Source organism: Dreissena polymorpha, chromosome 6 (assembly GCF_020536995.1).
Source record: "Dreissena polymorpha isolate Duluth1 chromosome 6, UMN_Dpol_1.0, whole genome shotgun sequence".
NCBI classification, from domain to species: domain Eukaryota; kingdom Metazoa; phylum Mollusca; class Bivalvia; order Myida; family Dreissenidae; genus Dreissena; species Dreissena polymorpha.
In genome coordinates, this window is record NC_068360.1 from 105,599,864 (window position 1) to 105,626,035 (window position 26,172).

General features: G+C 38.9%; 1 protein-coding gene across 4 annotated transcripts in view; it reads left to right on the forward strand.

The window, feature by feature from the left end:
* The window catches only part of LOC127833862 (uncharacterized), a 64,424-nt gene that overhangs the window by 35,255 nt on the left and 2,997 nt on the right, over positions 1–26,172 (forward strand). For all 4 annotated transcript variants that reach the window (XM_052359347.1, XM_052359345.1, XM_052359344.1 and 1 more), the window contains exons 9-33: positions 864–987; positions 1,495–1,779; positions 6,486–6,682; positions 7,074–7,211; positions 7,553–7,765; positions 8,605–8,757; positions 9,433–9,588; positions 9,841–10,025; positions 10,260–10,465; positions 11,025–11,231; positions 12,744–12,956; positions 13,625–13,830; positions 14,216–14,497; positions 15,047–15,268; positions 16,979–17,146; positions 17,387–17,522; positions 18,008–18,194; positions 18,702–18,823; positions 19,859–20,073; positions 21,117–21,302; positions 22,184–22,354; positions 23,368–23,426; positions 23,801–23,935; positions 24,708–25,021; positions 25,628–25,789. In XM_052359347.1, the coding sequence (XP_052215307.1) occupies positions 864–987; positions 1,495–1,779; positions 6,486–6,682; positions 7,074–7,211; positions 7,553–7,765; positions 8,605–8,757; positions 9,433–9,588; positions 9,841–10,025; positions 10,260–10,465; positions 11,025–11,231; positions 12,744–12,956; positions 13,625–13,830; positions 14,216–14,497; positions 15,047–15,268; positions 16,979–17,146; positions 17,387–17,522; positions 18,008–18,194; positions 18,702–18,823; positions 19,859–20,073; positions 21,117–21,302; positions 22,184–22,354; positions 23,368–23,426; positions 23,801–23,935; positions 24,708–25,021; positions 25,628–25,789 (4,642 nt within the window). The remainder of the gene's footprint in view (positions 1–863; positions 988–1,494; positions 1,780–6,485; positions 6,683–7,073; positions 7,212–7,552; positions 7,766–8,604; positions 8,758–9,432; positions 9,589–9,840; positions 10,026–10,259; positions 10,466–11,024; positions 11,232–12,743; positions 12,957–13,624; positions 13,831–14,215; positions 14,498–15,046; positions 15,269–16,978; positions 17,147–17,386; positions 17,523–18,007; positions 18,195–18,701; positions 18,824–19,858; positions 20,074–21,116; positions 21,303–22,183; positions 22,355–23,367; positions 23,427–23,800; positions 23,936–24,707; positions 25,022–25,627; positions 25,790–26,172) is intronic.

Here is a 26,172-nt window from a genome sequence, read left to right on the forward strand (position 1 = left end):
GAATCAGGACGGCGTTACCTCGATGCCAGAAACTGATTTGACGCTTAAAGTAAAGGTTTTCTTGCAGCATTCTTATATATTACCATATCAGACAAAGGAAAGTGATACTTATAGAAATGTGTTCGTGATATGTTAGATTGTCAGACATCTACGTTGAATCATTATATAAGAGACTGTGAATTTACGATATTTGTATTGTGTAGTTGGCTCTAGTACATATTTAAGCCAAGCGAAGATAAGAAGTTTTCTTCAAATTAAGATTTAAAAAATAAAATATTACGATATATGATTTCCTTATGACCTGTTCACTCCCGGAACGTTGCTACAAAACAGTTGTGTTATTTACGTGCCATCATCGCATTATATGATACCACTGACGGTGTTTACAATTATACACTCAAGGGTCACTTTTTGAGTTGTTGATTTCATACCACTGTTGTATGACTTCCATCATCTGTCCTTTCTTGCCAACATTGACGTGATACGTGTGAACTGTATAAAAATGAACATAAATTGTGTCATATATTCATATTCGGTTTTCTTCATGAACATGTTTCATGGGGAAAATAATACTTGACAATGGTCCAGCTACACCATATGATCATCGGCATGCGAAAATGGGTATTATGCCATATGCGCACAGTCTGGTCATACGCTAGCCATCCTGTACGGTACAAAGTCACGCAAGGTTTAATGGCCTCATATGAGGACAGAGTAGCTCCTGACCAGACTTTGTGATTGCAGAGGCAGCTTTGGAGCTACGCTGGCTGCAAATGACATAAGGCCCATGTTCGCATGACGTTTCTCATAGTTTGCTGTGTGTGTCTGTATCACTCTTCAAAATAATCTTCTTACCCACACAGGTACACTTATTGCCATAACCGGGTCCCCGTCCCCCGGCGGTCCGTTTTCCAAGCACAGCGTCAATCGGTTTGTATTTCCGCCGCCGGATGCAAGCCTGATCAAGAGGGAACTCGTCTACCCCAGGTTTGCAAACATGTTAAACACTATAGTTATATGTATCCACGGAAAGGAAATTCGAGAGAGAGAGGAATATTGGAGTCACTCTGTCGGTCCGCACGTAGGCATCTGATATGCTAGTTTGTTGAATGACCTACTTCCATATTTCTAAAGTGATCATATTGAAATTAAAATCCAATACCAAACCTTGTTTATGATTTTGTTGAGTAAAATATGATAATGAATATAACTCAGAAACATACACTATGAATAGGTTTATTTCAACGTGTATTTAATTGTTTACAGCGTGCTGCTATTGGCCGTTCAAATGCGGTGACCCCAGCTTAAATATTTGTTTATTTAATTGTTCTTTGATGTATAGGCAAATCGTCATTTGTCTTCATTTAAAAAAGTCTGAATGGTAGCTATAATATATCTCAGGAGTTAAATTATTTCTTTTTTAAGTTAAGGTTTTTACCCAGAAGTTTGGTGAATATAAGCCCGGGTATAATTTATGTATTTATCGTTTCAAAGCGCTGAGCACCCGGTTGAAGTAAGTTCTGGCCGCTCAATGAATCTGCTGTCACCACCGCCCGTGGGCAGCTTTAAGTCGCGAGAGCGGAAATCAAACACTGGAAAGCGGGAGCGCAACACGAGCGGCAGTGTAGCCGGAAATGGCGTCGACCAGGAGAGGGCAGCGGCTTGGGAGGCCCAGCGGGAGCGACGACTTAGCGGAAGCGACCGCGAGCGGAAGACCAGTGAGACAGAGAGGGAACGGAAAGCGAGCATCGGCAAAAAGGGCGGAAAGCCCCCGAAACAGTAAGTGCGAAATCGGGATCAATATACGACGTTATTAAACTCATTTATGCTTAGTGGACTCTCCCATCCTTCTAAATTGGATCAATTTATTTCCAAAATAAGGGATGTCTAGTATATTTATTTCTTATTTAGAATATTTTTTTACAGAAATTCCTTTAAGCAAACAGCGCAGACCCTGATGAGATGCCTGCGGCGTCTCATCTGGGTCTACACTGTTTGCCAAGGCCTTTTTTCTAGACGCGAGGCATAAATGGGTTAAAGGGACTGTCAAAAAAATGACACCCACCAGAGCACGAAATACGCATCGGGCAACTAATCGAGTAAAGTGATGCACGTTGTTGTCGGCTGCCGTCGTCATCGTCCATAATAAACTGAAAAAGTGTCTGCATCCGCATTGCGAATTTTTAACGAAATTTGAAAAGAGTGTTCATTTTTGTAAACAATAAACTTAAACCATGACAATCAATGAATTGTATTTCACTTTTTGATACTCCGTGTAAGCGTGCAAACCATTTCGAAAGCTAATGCTCGTGTAAGCATGTAAACCATTTTAGAAACGAATGCTCTTGTATGTATGTAAACCATTCCAGAAGCAAATGCTCGTCTAACCATGTTAACCATTTTAGAAGCAAAATAATGCTCTTGTAAGCATATACAACCATTTCAGAAGCAAATACTCTTATAAGCGTGTAATCCATTTCAGAAGCAAATGCTCGTGTAAGCACGGAAACCATTTCAGAAGCAAATGCTCTTGTCAGCATGAAAACCATTTCAGAAGTAAATGCTCGTTTAAGCATGTAGACCATTTCATAAGTTTATGCTCGTCTAAGCATGAAAACAATTTCAGAAGCAAATGCTCGTCTTTGCATGTACACACTTTCAGAAGCTTATTCTATAGAATCCTGTCCAGAGTGAATGCAATATCATATTTGTGTCCCGATCGTCGTGAGATGATCGATTCCACTCATTAATTTATTGTATGATTCAATTTGTTAGTTTAAAAATACGTTTCTGTTGATAGGAAATAACAAAAAAATCATGATGAATATTCAAGCCTTGCGTTGGTGTTAAAAAACAAGCCAATTATGTCTTCATGTTTAGACATTATACAAATTTATGACAGTATAAGGGCGACAAAAGATTATATCAAGATGATTTGTACTGATGTTGCAATTAATATGCATTTGAAATTGATACACGGATAATTAAAATTGTAACTGTTTGCGAACAAGACTGTAATTTTATACGCGAATCCAATACAGACTGCGTTAATTGCTTTTTTACATTCTTGTGCGCCAGTATATAATGTAAATTTAAGATGATGAAAATACGCATGCAGATGCCCGTTACTGTGCGTTGTAAACCCGGGAGAGTTGTCGTAATAATTTAACTCATTTATGCCTAGTGGACTCTCCCATCCTTCTAAATTGGATCAATTTATTTCCAAAATTAGGGATTTCACGTGTATTTATTTCTATATTTAGAATATTTCTTACAGAAATTCCTTTAAGCAAACAGCGCAGACCCTGATGAGACGCCGCATCATGCGGCGTCTCATCTGAGTCTAGGCTGTTTGCCAAGGCCGTTTTTTCAAGACGCTAGGCTTAAATGGGTTAAATATTCTAAATAAAACATTTCATTGAGTTTCGTTTGTAACAAAACAAACCTAATTATTTTAATAATTGTAAATGTATATCAATACATTGTATGTCTGCTTTCATAACGAATACGACACTGTTTCCTTTAAAAATGTTTACCGTATTTCTAATTTCAAAAGTGTTATGTGTGCAATGAATGGCGTGCTTCAATTCTTAGGTTTTAACGTTATTTAGGTTCTGTGAAGTAACCTATACACGTTTATTTTCTATAAAGGTATAATTGACACAATTAATTATAACAATTTAAACGTAATTTTCATTTACAGTTTACTGTTTGTTAGAAGTTACTTTTTACCAACACACAGGGCAATGGTTTGTGGTTTCAAACTGAGTTCGTGTGTATGTTTTTACTATCCGTTTGTGTTTAACATTTTATCCAAACTCTCGGGGCTAAATGCCTGTAGGTAAAATGTCGTTGCAGATTAACATGTGCAGTCCGCACAAGCTCATCTGGAACTTCACTTTCTGCCTTTTTTTGTTCAAAGGAAGTATCTTTTTAAGCGAAAAAAAATTTCAGCCGGAAAATGTCGTTGTGTTAAGCCTTTTGGGACGACACGTTTCGCACGTGAATTCGGCATCGGTTTCCCAAAGCGAACTTTATTTTATATTATATTTTGCAAATTACTACGTTGGTTCATTTTTAAAACTCAGCCTAGTTATTCGCGCGTTTTTTTTTCAATCTTGGTAAATGGTTATTTGTAGTTGTTTTACATTTGCTTATCGTCACCACGTTGTCACTACACTAAGCGATTCACTTATATTGTATTTTTCAAAAATTAGCATGACTGGTTAATTACGAATTTACATAACCTAAAAGATATATTTGATTACATGATGTTATCGCGTCGTAGTATATAAAGTATTCGCCTTGTGAAATCGATGTCTTGAGTTCGATCCCCACTCGTGGAGTGTTCTTTAGATCTTAAGCCACCAAGACTGCTTTTTGCAGGATAAGGACTCAGTTGTGACTCAATTAGAAGTAAGCTACGACGCAATTGAGCTATACGAATAATATAAAACTTCTTACTCACATATTGTAGTTGACCCTCGTTATGCTGAAATGAGTCTTATGACATATGCGACCAGCAATCATATAAAACTTGTTACTCACATATTGTAGTTGACCCGCGTTATGCTGAAATGAGTCTTATGACATATGCGAACAGCAATCATATAAAACTTGTTACTCACATATTGTAGTTGACCCGCGTTATGCTGAAATACGTCTAATGACAAATGCGGCCAGCAATCATATAAAACTTGTTACTCACATATTGTAGTTGACCCTCGTTGTGCTGAAATACGTCTAATGACATATGCGGCCAGCAATCATATAAAACTTGTTACTCACATATTGTAGTTGACCCTCGTTATGCTGAAATGAGTCTTATGACATATGCGGCCAGCAATCATATAAAACTTGTTACTCACATATTGTAGTTGACCCGCGTTATGCTGAAATACGTTTTATGACAAATGCGGCCAGCAATCATATAAAACTTGTTACTCACATATTGTAGTTGACCCGCGTTGTGCTGAAATACGTCTAATGACATATGCGGCCAGCAATCATATAAAACTTGTTACTCACATATTGTAGTTGACCCTCGTTATGCTGAAATGAGTCTTATGACATATGCAAACAGCAATCATATAAAACTTGTTACTCACATATTGTAGTTGACCCTCGTTATGCTGAAATGAGTCTTATGACATATGCGGCCAGCAATCATATAAAACTTGTTACTCACATATTGTAGTTGACCCGCGTTATGCTGAAATACGTTTTATGACAAATGCGGCCAGCAATCATATAAAACTTGTTACTCACATATTGTAGTTGACCCGCGTTATGCTGAAATACGTCTTATGACATATGCGGCCAGCAATCATATAAAACTTGTTACTCACGTACTCACGTGTTGTAGTTGACCCGCGTTATGCTGAAATACGTCTAATGACAAATGCGGCCAGCAATCATATAAAACTTGTTACTCACATATTGTAGTTGACCCGCGTTATGCTGAAATACGTTTTATGACAAATGCGGCCAGCAATCATATAAAACTTGTTACTCACATATTATAGTTGACCCGCGTTGTGCTGAAATGAGTCTTATGACATATGCGGCCAGCAATCATATAAAACTTGTTACTCACATATTGTAGTTGACCCGCGTTATGCTGAAATACGTCTTATGACATATGCGGCCAGCAATCATATAAAACTTGTTACTCACATATTGTAGTTGACCCGCGTTGTGCTGAAATACGTCTAATGACAAATGCGACCAGCAATCATATAAAACTTGTTACTCACATATTGTAGTTGACCCGCGTTATGCTGAAATACGTCTTATGACAAATGCGGCCAGCAATCATATAAAACTTGTTACTCACATATTGTAGTTGACCCGCGTTATGCTGAAATACGTCTTATGACAAATGCGGCCAGCAATCATATAAAACTTGTTACTCACATATTGTAGTTGACCCGCGTTATGCTGAAATACGTCTTATGACAAATGCGGCCAGCAATCATATAAAACTTGTTACTCACATATTGTAGTTGACCCGCGTTATGCTGAAATACGTCTAATGACATATGCGGCTAGCAATCATATAAAACTTGTTACTCACATATTGTAGTTGACCCGCGTTATGCTGAAATACGTTTTATGACAAATGCGGCCAGCAATCATATAAAACTTGTTACTCACATATTGTAGTTGACCCGCGTTATGCTGAAATACGTCTTATGACAAATGCGGCCAGCAATCATATAAAACTTGTTACTCACATATTGTAGTTGACCCGCGTTATGCTGAAATACGTCTAATGACAAATGCGGCCAGCAATCATATAAAACTTGTTACTCACGTACTCACGTGTTGTAGTTGACCCGCGTTATTCTGAAATGCGTCTAATGACAAATGCGAACAGCGTTACTCAAAACCAGGCTCCAGACGAACCTATGCGTATATGGCATAAGACCCTTCTCGCATGACGCGTATCATTTCGTATTTCCCCCATATTCTTCTTATTACAGTCTACACATGATGATGCTGTCCGTATTCTGCGTTCTGAGTATAATGTCCGGAGTATATTGTGCCTCGCTGACAGGGGAGACGACTGTGAATATAGTTGTGTTTGTGCCCAAGAGTTATCCCTACAACAACTCGACGGTGATCTGCGCGAAAGACAAGACCTTAAAGGTCATCAATGCAGAGAGCGTCAATTGGTTTGGTACGTGCGAAGCAGACACTGTTAAATAACACTCTTTTTTGTATTAACGTTTCTCTCATTAAACAATTTAATTCAATGTATGTTCATTATACTATAATATATATTCAAAATTATTCAAACATTATAATATTAAGAAAAATATTAATGATAATAATAATAATAATAAATAATTTATTATTATTATTATGAAAACAACATATTAAAAATATCTCATCCGGGATTCGACATTGTTTTAAGATTGTGAGCGAGGCCCACCTTAAATTATTTCATTTCTCGGCGTAAGTTATTCGATACAATTGCACTGGATTGTATGTACGTTTCTGTCAGTAAAACTCCACGAATAATCAAACATATTTATTGAAATATATTATACTCATCGTCACTATTTCAGTGTCAAACGAACCCATTCTTCACAAGTTGAACTCCACCCTGTGTAACGGCGTGACCTGCAAACACACGTGTGACGAGAACACAGGGGAGTGCATATGTCGTCATGGATACCAGAAGAACGCGCGCGGGGACTGCATAGGTAAGTTGTGGATAAATGGAATTGTGATGATGATGACGACGATGATGTTGCTGCTGCTTCAGTTATTAGTGATTATGCTAATGTTGATTACGATTATAAATGTATGCTATGATGATGATAGTGATTATGCTGCTGCTTCTGCTTCTGCTTCTGATGATGATGATGTTAGTGTCAGGAATCGTTATGATGATGCTATTGAGAGTGACGATGCTGATAAAGACGTCGTTGACTACGACGTGTACATACGGTAGTGAAATGCAGCCAGGTTTATTTTATGTTTCTTTTTAAGTCTTTCACGGGCAAATACAGCCAAGACATTTACCATGATCTTTTATTACCAGACATCAATGAATGCCACACGGGACAAATGCAGTGCCCAAACCCCAAATCGGGCTGCCTGAACTCGGAGGGCTCGTACGAGTGTCTGTGCTCCGAGAAAAGCAACCTGTACTGGTATCAGGGGCAGTGCCTGGACTGCTCGGACCCATGTCCTCAGGGGCTGTACGAGTATCAGCCATGTAACCAGGCGCAGGGACTTCCCCGGATATGCAGAAGTATGGAGGAGTTGTGTAGGCTTGTTAAATTCCCGCAAGCAAAGCTTGAAAAGGGTTGTATTGGAGTCACTTTTTTGTCGGTTGGTCGGCTTGTGTGTCTGTCGAGGTAGTCCGTCCTTATTAAAAGGCATACGTTTCTTTTGCGCAATCATTGAGAAAAATCGATTTTTGCAAGACACAGTTCCACGCGTAGTTACTCATGATTTGTCTGCCCATAACCTTTACCCATGGACATAACTGTCGTGCACAATGTTATTCCGCTGAGAAACCTACGTTAACGTCCTCAGGGGACTAAATTAAAACTTGAATTATGCTATCTCCATAAGAATAGTGTAAATGTTGGTATTATTTTCACGTGATTTTTTCGACTTGTAAATGTTGGCATTCTTTTCACGTGAATTTTTCCACTTGTGACTGAGTTATGTCCCCTTGCCATGTTTATGACTTCCATGTCTGTGCTTATAAGGGGGACATTTTAACGAGTTTTATTGTCGTATATTTGATAAATCTAGTACAGATTAATGAAACATCTTTCAGAAAATGGACATCTATTTCACAAGTAAAACTATACAATTATTTATTTGCATTATTGCTGCTGGGTTTTTCATTTTACCGTAATGAAATAATACTAGTTTTATGTGATGATTTTATTTCGTCTTAAATCCTATACATAATATCATAATTATAATAAGATTCAAATATCGCAATTAAAGTCATTACTGTCACACTTTTTACTAAAAAGATTGCGATTTGTATCATATTTCTAACAATTTAGCGAAATGTACGAAATGACTTTCTTAATATTATCAAAATTAAATATTCATTTGCACGATTTTAAGACTGTACTCAGTTTTGCGGATCGAACTTCTACGTGAAGGAGCCCTGTACTGCACGTAAAGATGCCGTCTGCTTGATGTGCCAACCGAAATGTAACGGAAGTCGCGAGTTCGAGTACAAACAATGCAGCTCCATGCAGAACAGAGAATGTAAAGGTATAACCATATTTACGAACATTTAATTTTAAACATTTTGTCGTTCCCAAATTCAAACATATGTTTTACAAATTGTGTTTATTTACATGTCTTTCTCATAAGCTGTGCTACACTTGAGGTAGAACTTTCGATGTTCATACAAATCACGAACATTGTTTGTTTATTTACAAAAATATACGAGACTCTGTAAAAAAGTAGAAACAGGTTTGTCAATACTTGACATACAGTTTTGTATGAGCTTATCATTTATATGACCAATACACGAGTGACAAATATCGCCTCCTTGGCGCGAGAAGGTACGATGTGACATTGAAATTAGAAGGCACATGGTACCTTTTTGCATCAGTGAGGCGATATATGAAACAAAACAAAACAAAAAAACTTCAACATACAAATTAAACTGCACGACTTCAAATGCGTGATTTAAAATTTTGAATTGCATATCAATGATTTGAACTAATATAGTTTATGTTTATAAGGTTTAAATACACAAGTTAATTATTAAATGATTTCTAATGTTTTAACTCATGTTTTGGTCAGTGGTTTTGAATGCAAACTTCGGTAAACAATGTTTAAGACATGAGTTAAATACATCTAATAAATGTCAGTTCATACACGCCTACTGTATAATTGCAAAAATAATTAGCAGTCCTATTGAAGCATCAATTTCTTCAGACAAATCCAATTTGCGGATGCCGAGCGTCACCGGAAACGTGGTTCTGGACGACAGAGACACTTCCGGCGTCTCCCAGGACAATCTATACACGTCGTTCGCATACAATCCCGTAAAGAACAACCAACTCAGCTTTCTGCTAAAGAAAGGGGTGGCGGGTACGTAGGCCATATTAAAGGTGTGGCCAGAACCTACGCGATATTTAAGTGTTGGCGGGTATCCTATGTTTATCTGATGGTGTATTATTTCATATTTTCGGCATGAAGATGGCATACTAATTTCGTCGTTTGAATTCATACTTCAGCGTTTGAGTGAGGACGGTTCATGAACCATTTGTGTACATAATTTTTCTTCCTAGGACTGATTAATACATAAATAATAGATCTGTTTGCTATAATTTATTTGCCCAGGTCTGGGATCAGAGATCTGGGTGGACATTACGCTCCTGGACGCCCAGCCCGTGATGATGTTCCGACCCGTGGACCACTCCCGCGAGTTCACCCCCGGGGAGTTCCCGGGACCCGGGCCAATCCTCAAGAAATACTGCCCCTACCCCCTGCCTTATCAGTATGAGTACAAGTACATCAAACATAATGTAAGTGGAGAAGGAACTATTTCAGATTGTATATGCATCACACATAAAGAATTCTTCTATTTTAATCATTCAGTTGGCCCCAGCGGCTCTGATTTGTTTAAGAACGTTTACTACAAGACTTACACCACTAATTGCAAGTATAATGTAACATTTCACCCCTTCGTGTTGCAGAATATTGACTGCAAGACACCAACAATTCTAGTAAGTTTTAATATTTGCCACTGGGTTTTTCAGAACGTTTACTACAAAGGGGACACCAGTGACGGACTGAACACTCTGAAGCCGTGCGACAGCAAACCGGAGAGCTTCCCGAACGTGACCGAGGCCCGCCGCAACTCGATATTCTGTACGAAGCCCGGCATCCTCAGTGACGCCTTCTATGGGATCAATCCCGAGGACTACCGAACCACACAGTCAGTCTGGGAGGAGTACTCGGAGAGGTTGGTACTTGCTGTAGGCATTTCCGGAAAACAACTCAGCCGGGTGTTTGCAAAACTCCGCACAGTCTGCAAAATTAATCATGGACGACACTATTTGCTTTTAAGGAATCACCGGGACTACACGTCACGCACATGCATTAAGCCCAGTTTTTCCTGAACGATGCTCATATACGGCAGATTGGCGCACTATTGAGTTAATACAGTGTACAAAGGAATGCTTTATAATATGTTGTTGTTTATATTTCATTCGAGTCAATGAGACACTTACAGTGTTTTGTTGTGATAGAAAAAGTCGCCGTTTATCATAAGTACATCATGTTCATTTCTACCAAATCTAAACACATACGAGACCCTCTCTCAAAAAGGGGTTTAATACACTTGGTACACTTTCCGCAAAATAATTTCATTGAATGAGACATCCTTTAATAAAAAATCCAATAAAGTTGAAAGTGTCATCCCTGATTATCCTGTTCGAACACTTCGCAAATGCATTAAGCCCCGTTTTCCCATAATGCGTTTCATATGAATTATGTAACAGTTACAACGACTCTACTTGCAGGTGCCGCCGACTGCACGAAAACTGCGAATCGTGTTCCAAGAATTGCTCCAAGCTACTTCCGCTGGACACCAGGCCGGAGTGCCGCGTCTCCGTCGCCGACGGCACGGGGGACTCTCCCCGACTCCCGGCCTGCTACTCGTGCTGTATGAAGACCAGCTGTACCGACCCGTGCCGGACGTACCACAACCACCAATGCCCGATGGTCAGGTATGGAATTTAGGCGTTGCGTAGTGTTTGAGAAGATTTTGTCAGTTTCTTTTGTCAACTTTTTTTCCCAATTATTTATAGTTTGTTTGGACGAATATATCAGTTTATATCGTGTTTTTTCTCCAATGATGTATAATGTGCTCGGTCGAGTATATCAGTTGTTATCGCTTTTTTCCAATGATTTATATTGTGTTTGTGCGAATATATCAAATTTTATCTTTTTTCCAACGTTTGTTTGTGTGTAGAGACGAGAAAGTCAGTTTTTATCAGTGTTTTCTTTACTTTTTGCCAAGGGTTTATAGTGTGTTGGGACGAGTACATCAGTTTGTACCTGTCCGCCACCGTTCTTTCGATTGATTCATTGTTAATACTTTGTTTATAAATGTTTGATACATCTTTTAGCAGTTGTTTACTTGTATATTCACTCTTGTTTCAAGATGATTTTTGTTCGAAAACATTTGTAGATTGTAAACAGATAGCACGTGTTCCAAGTTCAATACTGTTTAACCCATTTATGCCTCGTGGACTCTCCCATCCTTTTAAATTGGATCAATTTATTTCCAAAATACGGATGTCTAGTATATTAATTTCTATATTTAGAATAATGCTTACGCAAATCCCTTTAAGCAAACAGCCCAGACCCAGATGAGACGCCGTATCATGCGGCGTCTCATCTGGGTCTACGCTGTTTGCCAAGGCCTTTTTTCTAGACACTAGGCATAAATGGGTTAAGTGTGACTTAAGTTTTTGTTTTTGCTTATTATTGTTACATATATTGCGTTTGTTATTTGTTGAGCTAAATATATAATTCTTTAATTACGCGGCGAATAGTCGTTTTATGATATTTTCCATCAACCACCATCGTTTTGTGATATGAACAGTCATTACATTGGCGAAAATCGAAACGTGCGTTTTGTATATCGTCTTTTATTGCGATGTTATTAAGTTCAAATTATTAATAGTTGTGTTTTGTTATTAATTCTTGCCTTAGTGTGATTGTCGGCGTGCCTTTTAAGCGGATAAAACCTGTAATGAATTCGCCGTTCCAAATCGGTGACCGCAGTCTATAATCATCTCTATGTTTAATGACGTGGTGTCATATGCATTGTCGAGTATTGTATAAGCAACTTGGTCACGTGTCATATCTACAAGTCTATATCAGACGTTAACGCTTATTTCTTTACTGATAATGTTTCTGGCGTTTCAATTACTATATGACATCCGTTAAAAAAACTGGGCTTAATGCATGTTTGTAAAGTGTCGTCCCAGATTAGCCAGTGCAGTCCGCATAGGCTTATCAAAGGCCACGTTTTCCGTGTACACTGGATTTTCGTTGAGAAAAGACTTCATTTTATCGAAAACATGCCCTAAAGGCCGAACGTATCGTCCCAGATTAGCTTGTGTGGACCGCACAGGCTAATCTAGAACGACACTTTACGCACATTTATTTAGCCAAGTTGTTCCAGAACGCAGCTCATAAATGATAACTGTTTATGCGCATTATTTTTCCAGATGCCAGGTCGGTAACCTGGTCCAGTTCCAGCTGGTTCCGGTGTACCAGAACGCGGACACGTACTACTGCCACGTGGAGCCAGCCACCGACCATCGCATCCTCACCCTCGAGTACAGCGTCATCATCGGCACCCAGGGGAAGATATTCCTTAAGAAGCGGCTCGACGTCCTCACTGACGGGGAGTGGGTGAAAAAAGGGCGACTTAGAAAAAGGTTTGTCGTGTAAATCTATTATTATTTTTATTGTACATTAATTTGGAACATATTTATTTAAGCTCTATTGCATCGAAAGCCTAAGGCGTATTGAACTGATTTCGAGTCCGGCTCCTGGGTAGACCAGTACTTGAGTCCGGCTCCTGGGTAGACCAGTACTTGAGTCCGGCTCCTGGGTAGACCAGTACTTGAGTCCGGCTCCTGGGTAGACCAGTACTTGAGTCCGGCTCCTGGGTAGACCAGTACTTGAGTCCGGCTCCTGGGTAGACCAGTACTTTGTGTCTTTAGGTGGGATATAAAACACGCTTCACAGTAGGGATCTAACCCATAACTTCCCGGTCGCAAGGTGCCTACCATATCTACTACGTCATGGCGACCTATAATTGCATATTATTCTGCATGGTTTAATTATTGTTTATGTGTGGTCGGACGCAAACGCAATTCAAAAACCATCTAACTTCTGCTTATTATATATTATCACATTTAATGGAATTACATGTACTTAATTATAGCTATTAAAGATCTCCAAGTTTTCGTCAGCATCTTAAACCGTTGATCTTTTGTTTACTTCAATGACGCAATTTCTTACATGCACAATCAGCGCAGTTTACAATGTTAGCGTTGTATTAAAACGTAACTTCACCGTTTGCAATTACGTTTCTCTCCAGCGATGCGATCATTTACGTGGAGCTCGATTCCCTGATTCGTGACCAGCCGAACCTCGTGACGGTACGTCAGGTCAGCCCAGACCGGGTATTCGTGGACGTAGGTCACTACCGGGCCCAGGGCGTGGCCCTTAGCTCCAGCGTCATCAGCGAGGACTCCGCGTTCATTCGGCCCGTAAAACCGTTTGGAATCAGTCAGAAACTTTTCGGTGAGTGCTGCGTTTGAACTGTTGATAATCTAAGAGAAAATTATTTTGAAATAGTTTTAGCCTGTTATATACAACAAAGAAGGTATAACATATAATAAAAATAGCCGCGCTCTTTGGAAATCGGTCTTAATGTTTGTGCGTATAGTATTGTCACTGATTAGCATGTGAAATCCGCACAGGCTCATCAGGGACGATACTTCTCACTTTTATGGAATTATTCGATTAGAAGTTTAAACGAAGATCCAGTATAGGCGGAAAGTATTATCCCTTTGTAGCCTTGCTAAATGCACATGCTAAGCTGGACGACACTTACGCAAACACATTAAACTATGTTTTCCCAAAACGCGGCTCAATTACGTTTAAGAATGTTCTATTTTCGCACCAGCCCAAAGGAACTGTGAGGATACTGATCTGGATGGCATCGTAGTCGGCAAGGACCTCCAAGATCCGAACAATGTTCTGCGTGACCTCGTGCCAATCAATCTCGGTAACGGGACGTTCCAGGTGTCCAACAAGACCTCGAGCACCGCCATGGTGGGTATCAACCCACACTCATCCATCCTCAAGGCGATATTCAAGCCGACGAAGGTCGATGTGACGGCCAGTATGACCATGAACGGAACCCATTGGATCATCACGATATTGGGGCGTGTGGAGAGCTGCCCAGGTAAAATACTAGGAAAAACTTTTTTGTATGGCTGATGTATTTATTTAATGGTTATAAAATGTTGAGCATGTAAAAACAAAAAACAAATAACACAATTTAATAAATACATGTTAAATGTAAAGAGTTTTATCGTGCAATAAGATTTATGATTTTCACACAGTTATTCTGAAATGCATTTTTGTAATATTCCCAACTTGCTAAATCTGCAAGGGTTGTGATTACAATAATCAACCGCTGGAAGGAGCTTGCCTAAAATCCCTCATCATCATTCAACTCCTGATTCCATTTTTCAATTTCCTCCTTTATTATAATAGCTCATAATATGCTCCGGGTGTGTATTCAGACATTATTCTGTTCCCCACAGGTGTATTCAGGCATTATTCTGATCCCCACAGGTGTATTCAGACATTATTCAGTGCCCTACATGTGTATTCAGACTTTATTTTGTTCCACACAGGTGTATTCAGCCTTTATCCAGTCCCCCACACGTATATTCAGCCTTTAATCTGTTTCACATATGTGCATTAAGCATTGATTCTGTACCCGCAGGTGTGTTCAGCCTGAACGTGTCGGACTACAGCTACCTGGAGCACCCCTGGTACCAGTATGACGTCGCCGTCCAGTGCCCCAACACGTTCAGCGTTAACGTTTCCGTGCCCAGCGGCGACCCCCGCTCCCTCTCTAAGGACGTGCAGGTCCTCGTGAGGGACGTAGAGGGCGTCAAGATCCTCGTCGTCCACACCGTGGGTCTGCAAGAGGACTACTCTGCATGTGAGTCCACGGTTCTGCCCCGGTCCCGTATTCATTAAACAATTCTAAGATTTAAGACTAAGGATTTAAAACAATAAAATTGAAATTTCCAAATAATTCTTCAATTTTGAGTTAAACCTTGCATAAACGTCCTTAAATTATGTTTTTCCTGCACTGAATGAATCGTCCACTTTTTTCATATACGAATATCATCTTTCATGAATATTTTATTTCAATGTTATTTATGATACTTTTTAAAAAGAGTAACCATATTTGGATACAAATTACACAAAGCAATCACAAATTTTACGATAATCGACATATGACCGTCTTGTGAATGGGTCTTATGCAATAATATTTCGAAGCGGACCCCTAAACCAGCCTGTGCATCCACACAGTTTGGTTCCGTTACCGAGACCACAAGAAATTGTGTGACTTCATAGCGGACAAGGCAGGTCGTAGATGGTATACGACCAATTTTTATGCTCCCCCAAAAATTTTTGGGGCAGCATACAGTCGCCGCTTCGTCTGTCCGTGCGTGTGTCCGTCCGTCCGTGCACATTTTTTGTCCGGGCTATTTCTCAGCAATGAATGACGGGAAATCAATTAAACTTTATGGGAAGTTTCACTACCAAGAGGAGATGTGCATATTATCAGCCGGTTCTGGTCGGATGATTTTTCACAGTTATTGCCCTTTGAAATTTTTCATTAACTGTACATATAGTGCAATTCTTGTCCGGGCTATTTCTCAGCAACTAATAACCGGAATTCAATGAAACTTTATGGGAAGCTTCACTACCAAGAGGACATGTGCATATTATCAGCGAGTTCTAGTCAGATGATTTTTTTCACAGAATTATGACCCTTTGAAATTTTCCAATAACTGTACATATAGTGCAATTCTTGTCCGGGCTATTTCTCAGCAACTAATGACCGGAATTCAATGAAACTTTATGGGAAGCTTCACTACCAAAAGGAGGTGTGTATATCATCAGCCAGTTATGGTCCGATGATTTTTCACAGACTTATGGCCCTTTGAAATTTTCCATTAACTGTACATATAATGCAATTCTTGTCCGGGCGTTTTCTCAGCAACTAATGACTGGAATTCAATGAAACTTTATGGGAAGCTTCACTACCAAGAGGAGATGTGCATATTATCAGCCGGTTCTCGTCGGATGATTTTTCACAGAGTTATGGCCCTTTGAAATTTTCCATGATTGTACATATTGTGCAATTCTTGTCCGAGCTATTGCTCAGCAACTTATTACGGGAATTCAATGAAACTTTATGGGAAGATTCACTACCAACAGGAGATGTGCATTTTATCAGCCGGTTATGGTCGGATGATTTTTCACAGAGTTATGGCCCTTTGAAATTTTCTATAAACTGTACATATAGTGCAATTTTTGTCCAGGCTATTTCTCCTCAACTACTGACTTAAATACACTAAAGCTTTATGGGAAGCTTAACTACCTTGAGGAGATGCGCATGTTATTAGTGGGTTCTGGTTAGATGATTTATTTAGAGAGTTATGGCCCTTTGAAATTTTTAAGTTGCAAAACCATCCATCGTATTTTTTTGTCCAAAGTTATGCCCCTCAAGACGTTTCCTTTTATCTGAATATATAGTGCAATATTGTGACAAAAAACACTTTTGGGGAGCATCACCCGTCTCCGACGGTTTCTTGTTACAATACGCGGGTCACATGATATCAAACTTTATTTCTAGACACGAGTCATACTGAGCCATCAGAAAAGTCAGAACTTGAGAAACAAGTTGCCAAAGACAAAGAGAAGACACACCCAGCGCATTTCTCCATTCTGTTTATTGCGGTTGTCGCTGGGGCAGTGGTCCTTCTCCTGTTTCTTTTGTGCTTCGGAGTTGCCTGGGAACAAGGTAAATAACATCCCGTATGTCATAAAATGCTCTTGTTTTAAAATAATTCACACATTTGAAATAGACGTGACACTTCGGTTGGTTTTAAAAATCTTTTATTTAAATCTATTTTTACAATCTTGAACGAGACTTTTCGCACATGCTTTAAACCATGTTTTCACTTAAGGAATCTCAAAATATGTTAATATTCTCATAATTTATAGAATACAGAGGTCATAAGCTCGATGCCCATATTTTCAGGAATCCCTGCCGGCAAGTTTCAGCGGTTCCGAGTGCGCCACCTGGTGCTGCTGGTTATATACATCACCTTCCAGTTCCTGTACGCGTTGATGGTAACCATGACCGTGTTCGTGCTCATCGTGCAAGCGGTCAACAGGTAGGATTGTAAAATTGACCCTAGCTCATGACAAAACGATGTTTAATGCATGCGCACAGGCTTATCAGGGATGACACTCTCGCTTTTATGGCATTTTTCGTTAAAAGGAAGTCTATTCTAAGCGAAAATATTGTTAAGGCGAGAGCGTTATCACTGATTGCACATGCTGATCTGGGACGAAACTTTTCGCACATGCATTACGCCCCAGTTTCCTATAGCGCCGCTAAAATGTAATGTATTGTAATTGCGTTCTTTATTCTTCATTTGCAGTCCAAGTCTATAATCTCCAGATTCATATACCAACAATTATTGTGCAAAGTAGTAAATTTATTGTTAAAATGACTGTGTCGTGACAGATGCATTATATGGGGTAAATGGGGAAGTAAAGGAGACGACCCCTGGCCTTTTAATGCCCGTTTTTCGTTCGAAACACCATTTTATTGAATGATATGGATATTTAAAACATGATGTCATTTGTTCTTCAGAGATACGACGACGTTCATCCGCCAGTACAATCAGCAGAGGTCAGTGACCAATGCCCTGAGTCATCTGGAGCTGGATGCCATGGAGACACATCTATGGGCGGAGCTTGGGCGGCAGAACGCGAAAACAAAGGAACAGAAACAGGCGTGCTATTCAGTGATTCAGACCGTCATTCAGGACGTGGAAAAGGTGAGGGTTTCTTCACATGTTAAATCGACATTCCTGTTTAAGTTATTGAAATAATGACGATCATTACACGATTAAATATTATCTGGAGAGAAATTCTTATAAACGTCTCTAATATTTTATTTAAGGCAGTGGCCAATGTAGCCGGTATTATATCGGACACTACATAAACAAAAACACTAAACATAGAAATAATGAAAATCCAGAAACAATCGAGGAGAAAAGTTCTTGATAACATCTTTTTGTCTTTGAAGGCAAGTGACCAACAGCTTATGCAATGTTAAACTTATGAACTTGGTAACGTTAGGAGTGAGATTGTGTGGCGGCCCGGTTAGTTCAGTCTGAAGAGCACATGCCCTTATATCGAGGTGTCCCTAGATCGAGTCCCCGACCAGGGTCACAACTTTCTCGCCCGAACAAAACACAGTCGAATGAGTCGATCCAATGACCTTTTCAACTTCGCTCTAGCACTAATGAGTTAAATAGTTACAACTTTTGGATGAATTGCAGCTTCGTCAGTCAATAGAAACGAAGTCAATCAACGCGATGCAGAAACAGAATCTGAAAACATTGATACAGGACCAGTCGAAGACATCACTGGATAGGTTTGCTGCGGACCTGTTGGAGTTCAGGTATCAACCCATGCAAAATACTAAAAAATCTTAGCGGACATGAGGTCCGGTAACTTTAACAATGTAATATTTACAATTAAATCAGACTAACTTAATATTATGACGTTCACAATGTTTAATATCAACTTAATTAAAACCCGTCCTATTAAACCGTATGGCAAAACTTTGAATTAAGTGAAGAAAGCTCTTTGATCAAAACTAAACAAACAAGGTGCAATATTTGACTTGTTTGAAGAATCGCGAATTGAATGTGTTATTTCACCAGCTAACATAGCAAGTTCGACTGGAAGGTTAAATCCGTTTTGTTTCAAAGATTAATAATTTATCGAAGTAAAATAAAGATAAACCAGTCCGTACTGTTGTAAAATATTTCTAGTTTCTTTTTCATTTTACACCAAAACATATTTTTTACAAAATTTAGTTTTTTGTTGGACACGAGGTCAGACAGTTTCGGGACTAATACCGGACCTTAGCAAATTGTATCGGTAATGCCCGAGGTCCGATGTCTTTCGCATAGATTGCAGGTATGCATCATGCAAAATACATGGAAAATACGAGCATCGTTGTGGGAAAACTGAGTTAAATGCTTGTGCGCAAAGTTTCGTCCCAGATAAGCCTGTGCAATTCGCACAGGCTAATCAAGCACAACACTTTCCACATAGACACAATTTTCGTTAAGAAGAGCCTTCTTTTAACCCTTTGCATGCTGGGAAATGTGTCGTCTGCTAAAATGTCGTCTGCTGAATTTCTAAAATTAGCATTTTCTTCGATTTTTTTTCAAAGAATACTATCAGAATAGCAAACAGTTTGGATCCTGATGAGACGCCACGTTCTGTGACGTCTCATCAGGATCCAAACTGTTTGCAAAGGCCTTCAAAATGCGGTTCCAGCACTGAAAGGGTTAAACTAAAAATTCTTTACAAGCGCTCAGTGCCGTCCCAGAGTAAGCTTATCGTGGATGACACCTCACGCATATGCATTAAGCCTAGTTTTCTCAGAGCGAGGCTGATTGTTATGCTGTCGTTTCCTTTGCAGGAAGAAGTATTCAAAGTACGAGGAGTACATCCTACATAAGTTGTCCACTGAGCTCAACAACACGTACGCCAGCATATCGAACTCCAAATGGCTGCAGGGAGCCCAGTTCCTGTACCGCTACGTACAGATCAGCAAGGAGCTACTGGGAGAGAAGAACCTCGTCCCGTGGATGAACTGGGTCAACATGCAGACCGACATGAGGAGCCTTGTGGAAGGTGAGAGGGATTTGTGGTCTTTTTTCGAATGTATCGTTTATGAACTTCTCTATGGGGCATGTGCGTTCAGTGTCGTCCCAGATTAGCTTGTGCATTCCGCAAGGCTAATCAGAGAAACACTTTCCACTTTGACTCGACATGCACCAAGCTCCGATTCCCCAGAGCGCTTATAACATTTAAAATTAAAAAAAATAATAAAACTTCTTATACTATTAAATTAACTGTACTAGTCTCTATAAACCAAATGCTTCAAAATAGTTGACGCATTTGCCTCTAATTAATTACTTAAAGTCGTTTGTAAACAATAAATCCCATTTCGATACCAAAACAAAGTTATCGAACCACTTTTTGCCAGTGCTCATTATACTGACAAGCATTATATATACCTAATTAATGTAATAATGAGGCTAAATAGAAAAAATAGAAAAAAATGCGTTCATGTTTTATTTGCCGAGTATGTCAAACCTAGTTGACAATTAATACCAAATTTTAAACCAAGCTCCTCCCAAAGATCTCAGGCAGATACTTGATAGCTTCATAGCTCACTGCAGTTATATGAGCCGTGTTCTTTGAAAACTGAGCGTAACCCATTTATGCCCAGTGGACTCTCCCATCCTTCTAAATTGGATCAATTTATTTCCAAAATAAGGGATGTCTAGTTTATTAATTTTTATATTTAGAATATTACTTACTGAAATTCCTTTAAGCAAACAGCGCAGACCCAGATGAGACGCCACATCATGCGGCGTCTCATCTGGGTCTACGCTGTTTGCAATGTCCTTTTTTCAGGACGCTAGGCATGAATGGGTTAATGCATGAGCGTACAGTGTCATCTCAAATAAGCCTAATCAGGGACGACACTTTCCGCCTTTATGGAAATTTTCGTTTGAAGGATTTCTTTTCTAAACGAAAATCCAGTATAAGCGGAAAGTTTTTTCCCTGATTAGCCTGTGCGGACTACACATGCTGATCTTGGACGACAGTTAACGCATATACACTAAAACCCATTGTCCCACAACGATGCTCATATGTTGTTCCCACAGGACTTACGCTTCCTCTCCCCGACCTCCCCGTCCTGACGAAGGACAGCCCCGACCTGACCAACAGGTTCACGCCTCAGCAGCAGCCCTTGAGGTCAGCACCCCTCTCCGTTCAGACCATCAACAAGTGGGCAGTCCAACCCGATATGGCTCAAAACTCGGCCAACAGGACTAGAAACGGTCGCGATGGTGAGACATTTTGATATACAATTTACTTCCCGGCATGATTTAAATTGGGGAAAACACATAAAACCCTTGGTACATTATAGTTTCGGTCAATTAATTACTGTTGATTTTGAAAGGATTTTAAATGGGTCAGCTTTCTTTTAACCCTGTATTTACTTTTTTTCCAAGTCTAGTACATATCCAGATTAGTTTATTGTATTGCTTTTTCTATACTTGTATACATGTACGCTATGTATTGCAATATTGAAATAGTAAACAGATGTATAGAAAAAAGGATAGAAACACGCATAGCCAGCTCCGTAATCTTTAATACATAAGCAAGCATGTATTGCTGTATTGTATAGTTTTATGAATAAAGAAGACCTGAATGAAACGTAAAGTACACAAGTTTGATGGAGACAATGGAATCAAAGAACTTAATCCCCGGGGTGATCAGTTCCTAAAATACCCATGGAAGAAATGATGAATGTTTCTAGAAAAATATGTAGAAATTTTCTAGCAATTTAAACAGATGCATAATTTACTTCAGTATGAATACTTAGAAACCACCTTGATAAAACGATGAACACATAACAAACACAAGTTGATACTATTATGTAAAACGGTTATTTGTTTTTGAGAAGACGAAACACACATTGATAACTTTACGATTATACGAGTATATCATGGATTGGAAAAAAATACTTTATTTACAACACAGCGATGGGAAAACTGACGTTGCATTAACTGTTGTCACACATAAAACACGAGTACCGTCACAATTGCACCATCGATTTGAAAATAAAATAAAAGGTCATAATCGATGTTGCCTTCATACTATATAAAAAACAACAGCAGAATATGAAGTTAATCCGGTTGTTAATACAGCGTTTCGTGTGTTTCAGATACCCAGAGGAAGGTGACGACATTTGATATTGGCAGTTATAAAATATTCGTGGTGTGTATGGTCATCATAGACGTTCTATGGCTGACCCATCGCATCGTGAAGGCGTGCGGGATTGGCAAGCTGATCCTCTATGGCTACCCCGTCTATATGGACGTGCGGGACACAAAAGGTATGATTAAACAAAATTGGCCTCTTTCTGGGAAAACTGGGTTAAATGCATTAGCTTTAAATATCGTCCCTGATTTTTCTGAGCGGAATGCACAGATAATCTGGGATGACACTTTACGCACATGCATTATGACCCGTTTTCCTAAAACGAGGCTCAAATAAATATAACGTTACGTTAACATTGGAATGATAATTGTTTAGAAATATTATTTAAATCGTTTATGTTGAAACATAATGTGGTTTACTTACATAATGCATAGATATTATTATTTTATAAGGCGGCTTGTTACCGTTCGGATTACAGTTGTTAAGTCGCAGTTCACATCAGGCAAAATAGTTCACATAGTTTACCAACATTATGCAATTATAAGAATACTCATTTGATCGTTAATAACAAAAAAAGTTCCCATGTTAAGCCGCAGTACATCAATGCCATGTTAATACCTGGTTTATGTTTACATATTTAGTGGTATATGATGACGTTCAATATATATCGTGTTAGATCCAAAAATAAATTGTTCGCTGTGTGTTTTCATTCAAAAAGATCATTTGATAAATGTATCCATATCTAACCGATAATGGTTGGTATTCCAGAAACATCTTAAATCATTCCTGGAATAATTTCACTTAAGTTCAAAATTACAATGTTTTGTAGTTCTTTACTAGATAAGGACTCGCATGTTTCTTTTGGTATTCCTACAATAACATTGACATAATGATGTTATTTTGATGTAATTCTTGATGCTTTAGGACATGAAACACTTAAACAAATTTCCAATTTAAGGATAAGAATAAAATTTAACTTAAGATGCTTCTGGAATACGACCCCAGAATAACGTTGGTGTATTAGGTCGTTTTTTTCGCAAATGAAGTAGTATATTCTAACATGTGCGTTTTAATGAGCAGATTGATATTTTTCGGACATCAATATTTCCTTCGGTGTGTTAAAAGTGAAAAATCTGATTTAGTAACATGTTTTTTTTATTATTGACTTGTTCTTATCGATATTTCCAGGCGAAAAGAAGGAAAACAAAACTCCGCTCATGAAGACTGTAAGAGACCTCCTGACACGAGTAAGTTGCTAGCTAACCCAATATAAAAAAACAAAACACATTTAAACTGTTTATTGAAACAGCTTAATGTCTTTGTTGAAACATATTCGTTTGCGTATTGTTTGTATTTGTTTTCGAGTTTTTTGTTTTTTTCAATTGTAGTGTTATTTATCTTAATATCAATTGTTGAATATCATAAAAATACATTTTACCATATGAAGACAACGTTTAAACTGCGATAATATGGATAAAATGAATGGTGATTAAATCGCAGTTATTTTAATTTCCATACCATCATATAAAATATGTCTAATAATCGTGTATCGTTATATTAATGGCAAATACAATATACTGCATTATTTCATATTTTAGTGTGTGTATCATATCCGTTTTAGGTTTTGGCGAAGATGTTCATACCCAAGCTGATAGGAACGTTGTTTGTGTGTCTGATGGTGTACTTTGTGACCATTTGTGCGGACAAGTTTATAAACAGGAACTCCTTCAAGCTCTTTGGCTACTACAACGATATGGTGAGTGTCTTTTGATATGAGCCTCGTTCTGAGAAATCTGGGCTAAATGTATGTGCGTAAAGTGTCGTTCCAGATTAGCCTGTGCAATCCGCACAGGCTAATCAGGGACAACACTTTCCGCTTTTATGATATTTTCTGTTTAAAGAAAGAATCTTGTTAGCAAAAATCCAGTTTAGGCGGAAAGTGTTGTTCCTGATTAGCCTGTGCGGACTGCACTGGCTAATCTGGGACGACACTTTACGCTCATGCGTTCAGCCCAGGATTCCTTGAACAAGGGTCATATAACAGGTGTTGCATAGTATTTTTAAATCTGTAACTCAAGCTAAATATGCCACGTGATTGTTTATGGTGTATGTTAGTTTTTTTGGTGTTCTTTTAAATATTAAAAAAAACATCTTTAAGATAAATACCACGCTTTGTCGTACGCATTTGTACTGTCTCTGACTGTTGGTGAATGAATCGCTTGCCAATAATCTGTGTAAACTGGGCTTATTGCATGTTCCAAAAATGTCCTCCCAGATTTGGCTGTGCACTCTGCACAGGCTTATCAGGGCCGACGCTATCCGCAGTTAGGGAATATTTCATTAAAAGGAAGTCTCTCTTAAACAAAAATCCAGTTTACGCGAAAATTATTTTCCTTCCGCACAGGCTTATCAGGGACAACACTTTACGCACATGCATTAAGCCCTGTTTTCCCAGAACACGGATCTTAAGATTGATCGTCTGCTCATGCAGCTGGAGTTTCACTTCGTTTATATGTGAAAACTTTCAGGAGGTCATTATGAAGATCAACCAAGACGCCATTAACGTCCGTATCCGTTCTCACGCGGACCGGATCAACCACATGGAGTTTAAGATGTACGAGGAGGCCATGAACGTGAACGTCAAGAACCACCAGTACGTGCTGAACCTGATACAGACGCAGTGGGGCGCCATTGAGCGCGCGCACTCCCGGATGTACTGCGAGTATCTGCACATGCTTAACGTGTCGGCGGTCTGCAATGAGGTACTAGGAGACGACTCCCTGGCGGAAGTGAGGCCCGATCGCTGCACGTTTCCGCCGGTCATGCCGAACCTGTATCAAAGGTACGTCGTCTTGTGTAGCTTGTTTCATTTTGTACGAGATTTAATGAAAATTTGTCTAGTTTGATTTTGTTCAATGCATATAAGAGTGATCATAAAAATATTTCCAGAGTTAATGAAAGGGTTGAGATCAAACAAAAAAGTTATACACGTATTATAGGCATCTGTTCATCCGCTTCGTAAACAGAGAATACGATTTTATACATATTAAGTTTATTTAGCGTTGCTTAGGAAACATACTTGCATGACCTTAAATAGTTCAAATCAAAATTGGCTTTTTTGCTGTGCGATGTTTGAAAAAAAGAAAATAATTAGAAATAAACGTTTGAGTTTGAAAGAATGACACACACAACTGATTGTTGTTTACCGTCTGAAAGGTTGAAATGTAACGAGATTGTACGTTCCACACATGTATTCTGGTAACGGGATAGACATTTTAGTATACTGTACACGTTACCCTTTTTGGAGAATTAATAAGCTGAACAAAGAGAGTTCGAACAAATAGAAAGGAATAAAGAAATAAAAGAGTTATGTTAATGCACAATCGCAACGTAAAAAAAAAATCATAATTATGAACTGCCTAATAGTGTGGGTATATTTTTATATCAGGAATGCAACGGAAGCAGCCCGGATAGCCGGCGCTCAGTTGGACGGGTTTCTGTTCAATATTCGCAAGCTGGTTTTTGACACGTGCTACATCATCATCATATACCTGTCTGGTATCGTCATCAAGGAGCTGCTGTGTGCAGTCCTCTGGATTTATGTCAAGAGGTAGGTCACTAATGTCACGATAAATTAGCAAGAGGTCAGTCAATAGTATCCGGGTAAGTTAGTAAGAGTTCAGTCAATAATGTCACGATTAGTTTGTAAGAGTTCAGTCAATATTATCACGATTAGTTTGTAAGAGTTCAGTCAATAGTATCACGATAAATTAGCAAGAGGTCAGTCACGAGTGTCACGGTAAGTAAGAAAGAGTTAAATCAATAGTGTCACGATTAGTTTGTAAGAGTTCAGTCAATATTGTCACGATTAGTTTGTACGAGTTCAGTCAATAGTATCACGATATATAAGCAAAAGGTCTGTCAAAAGTATCACGGTAACTTAGTAAGAGTTCAGTCAATAGCGTAACGATTAGTTAGTAACAGGTTAGCCAA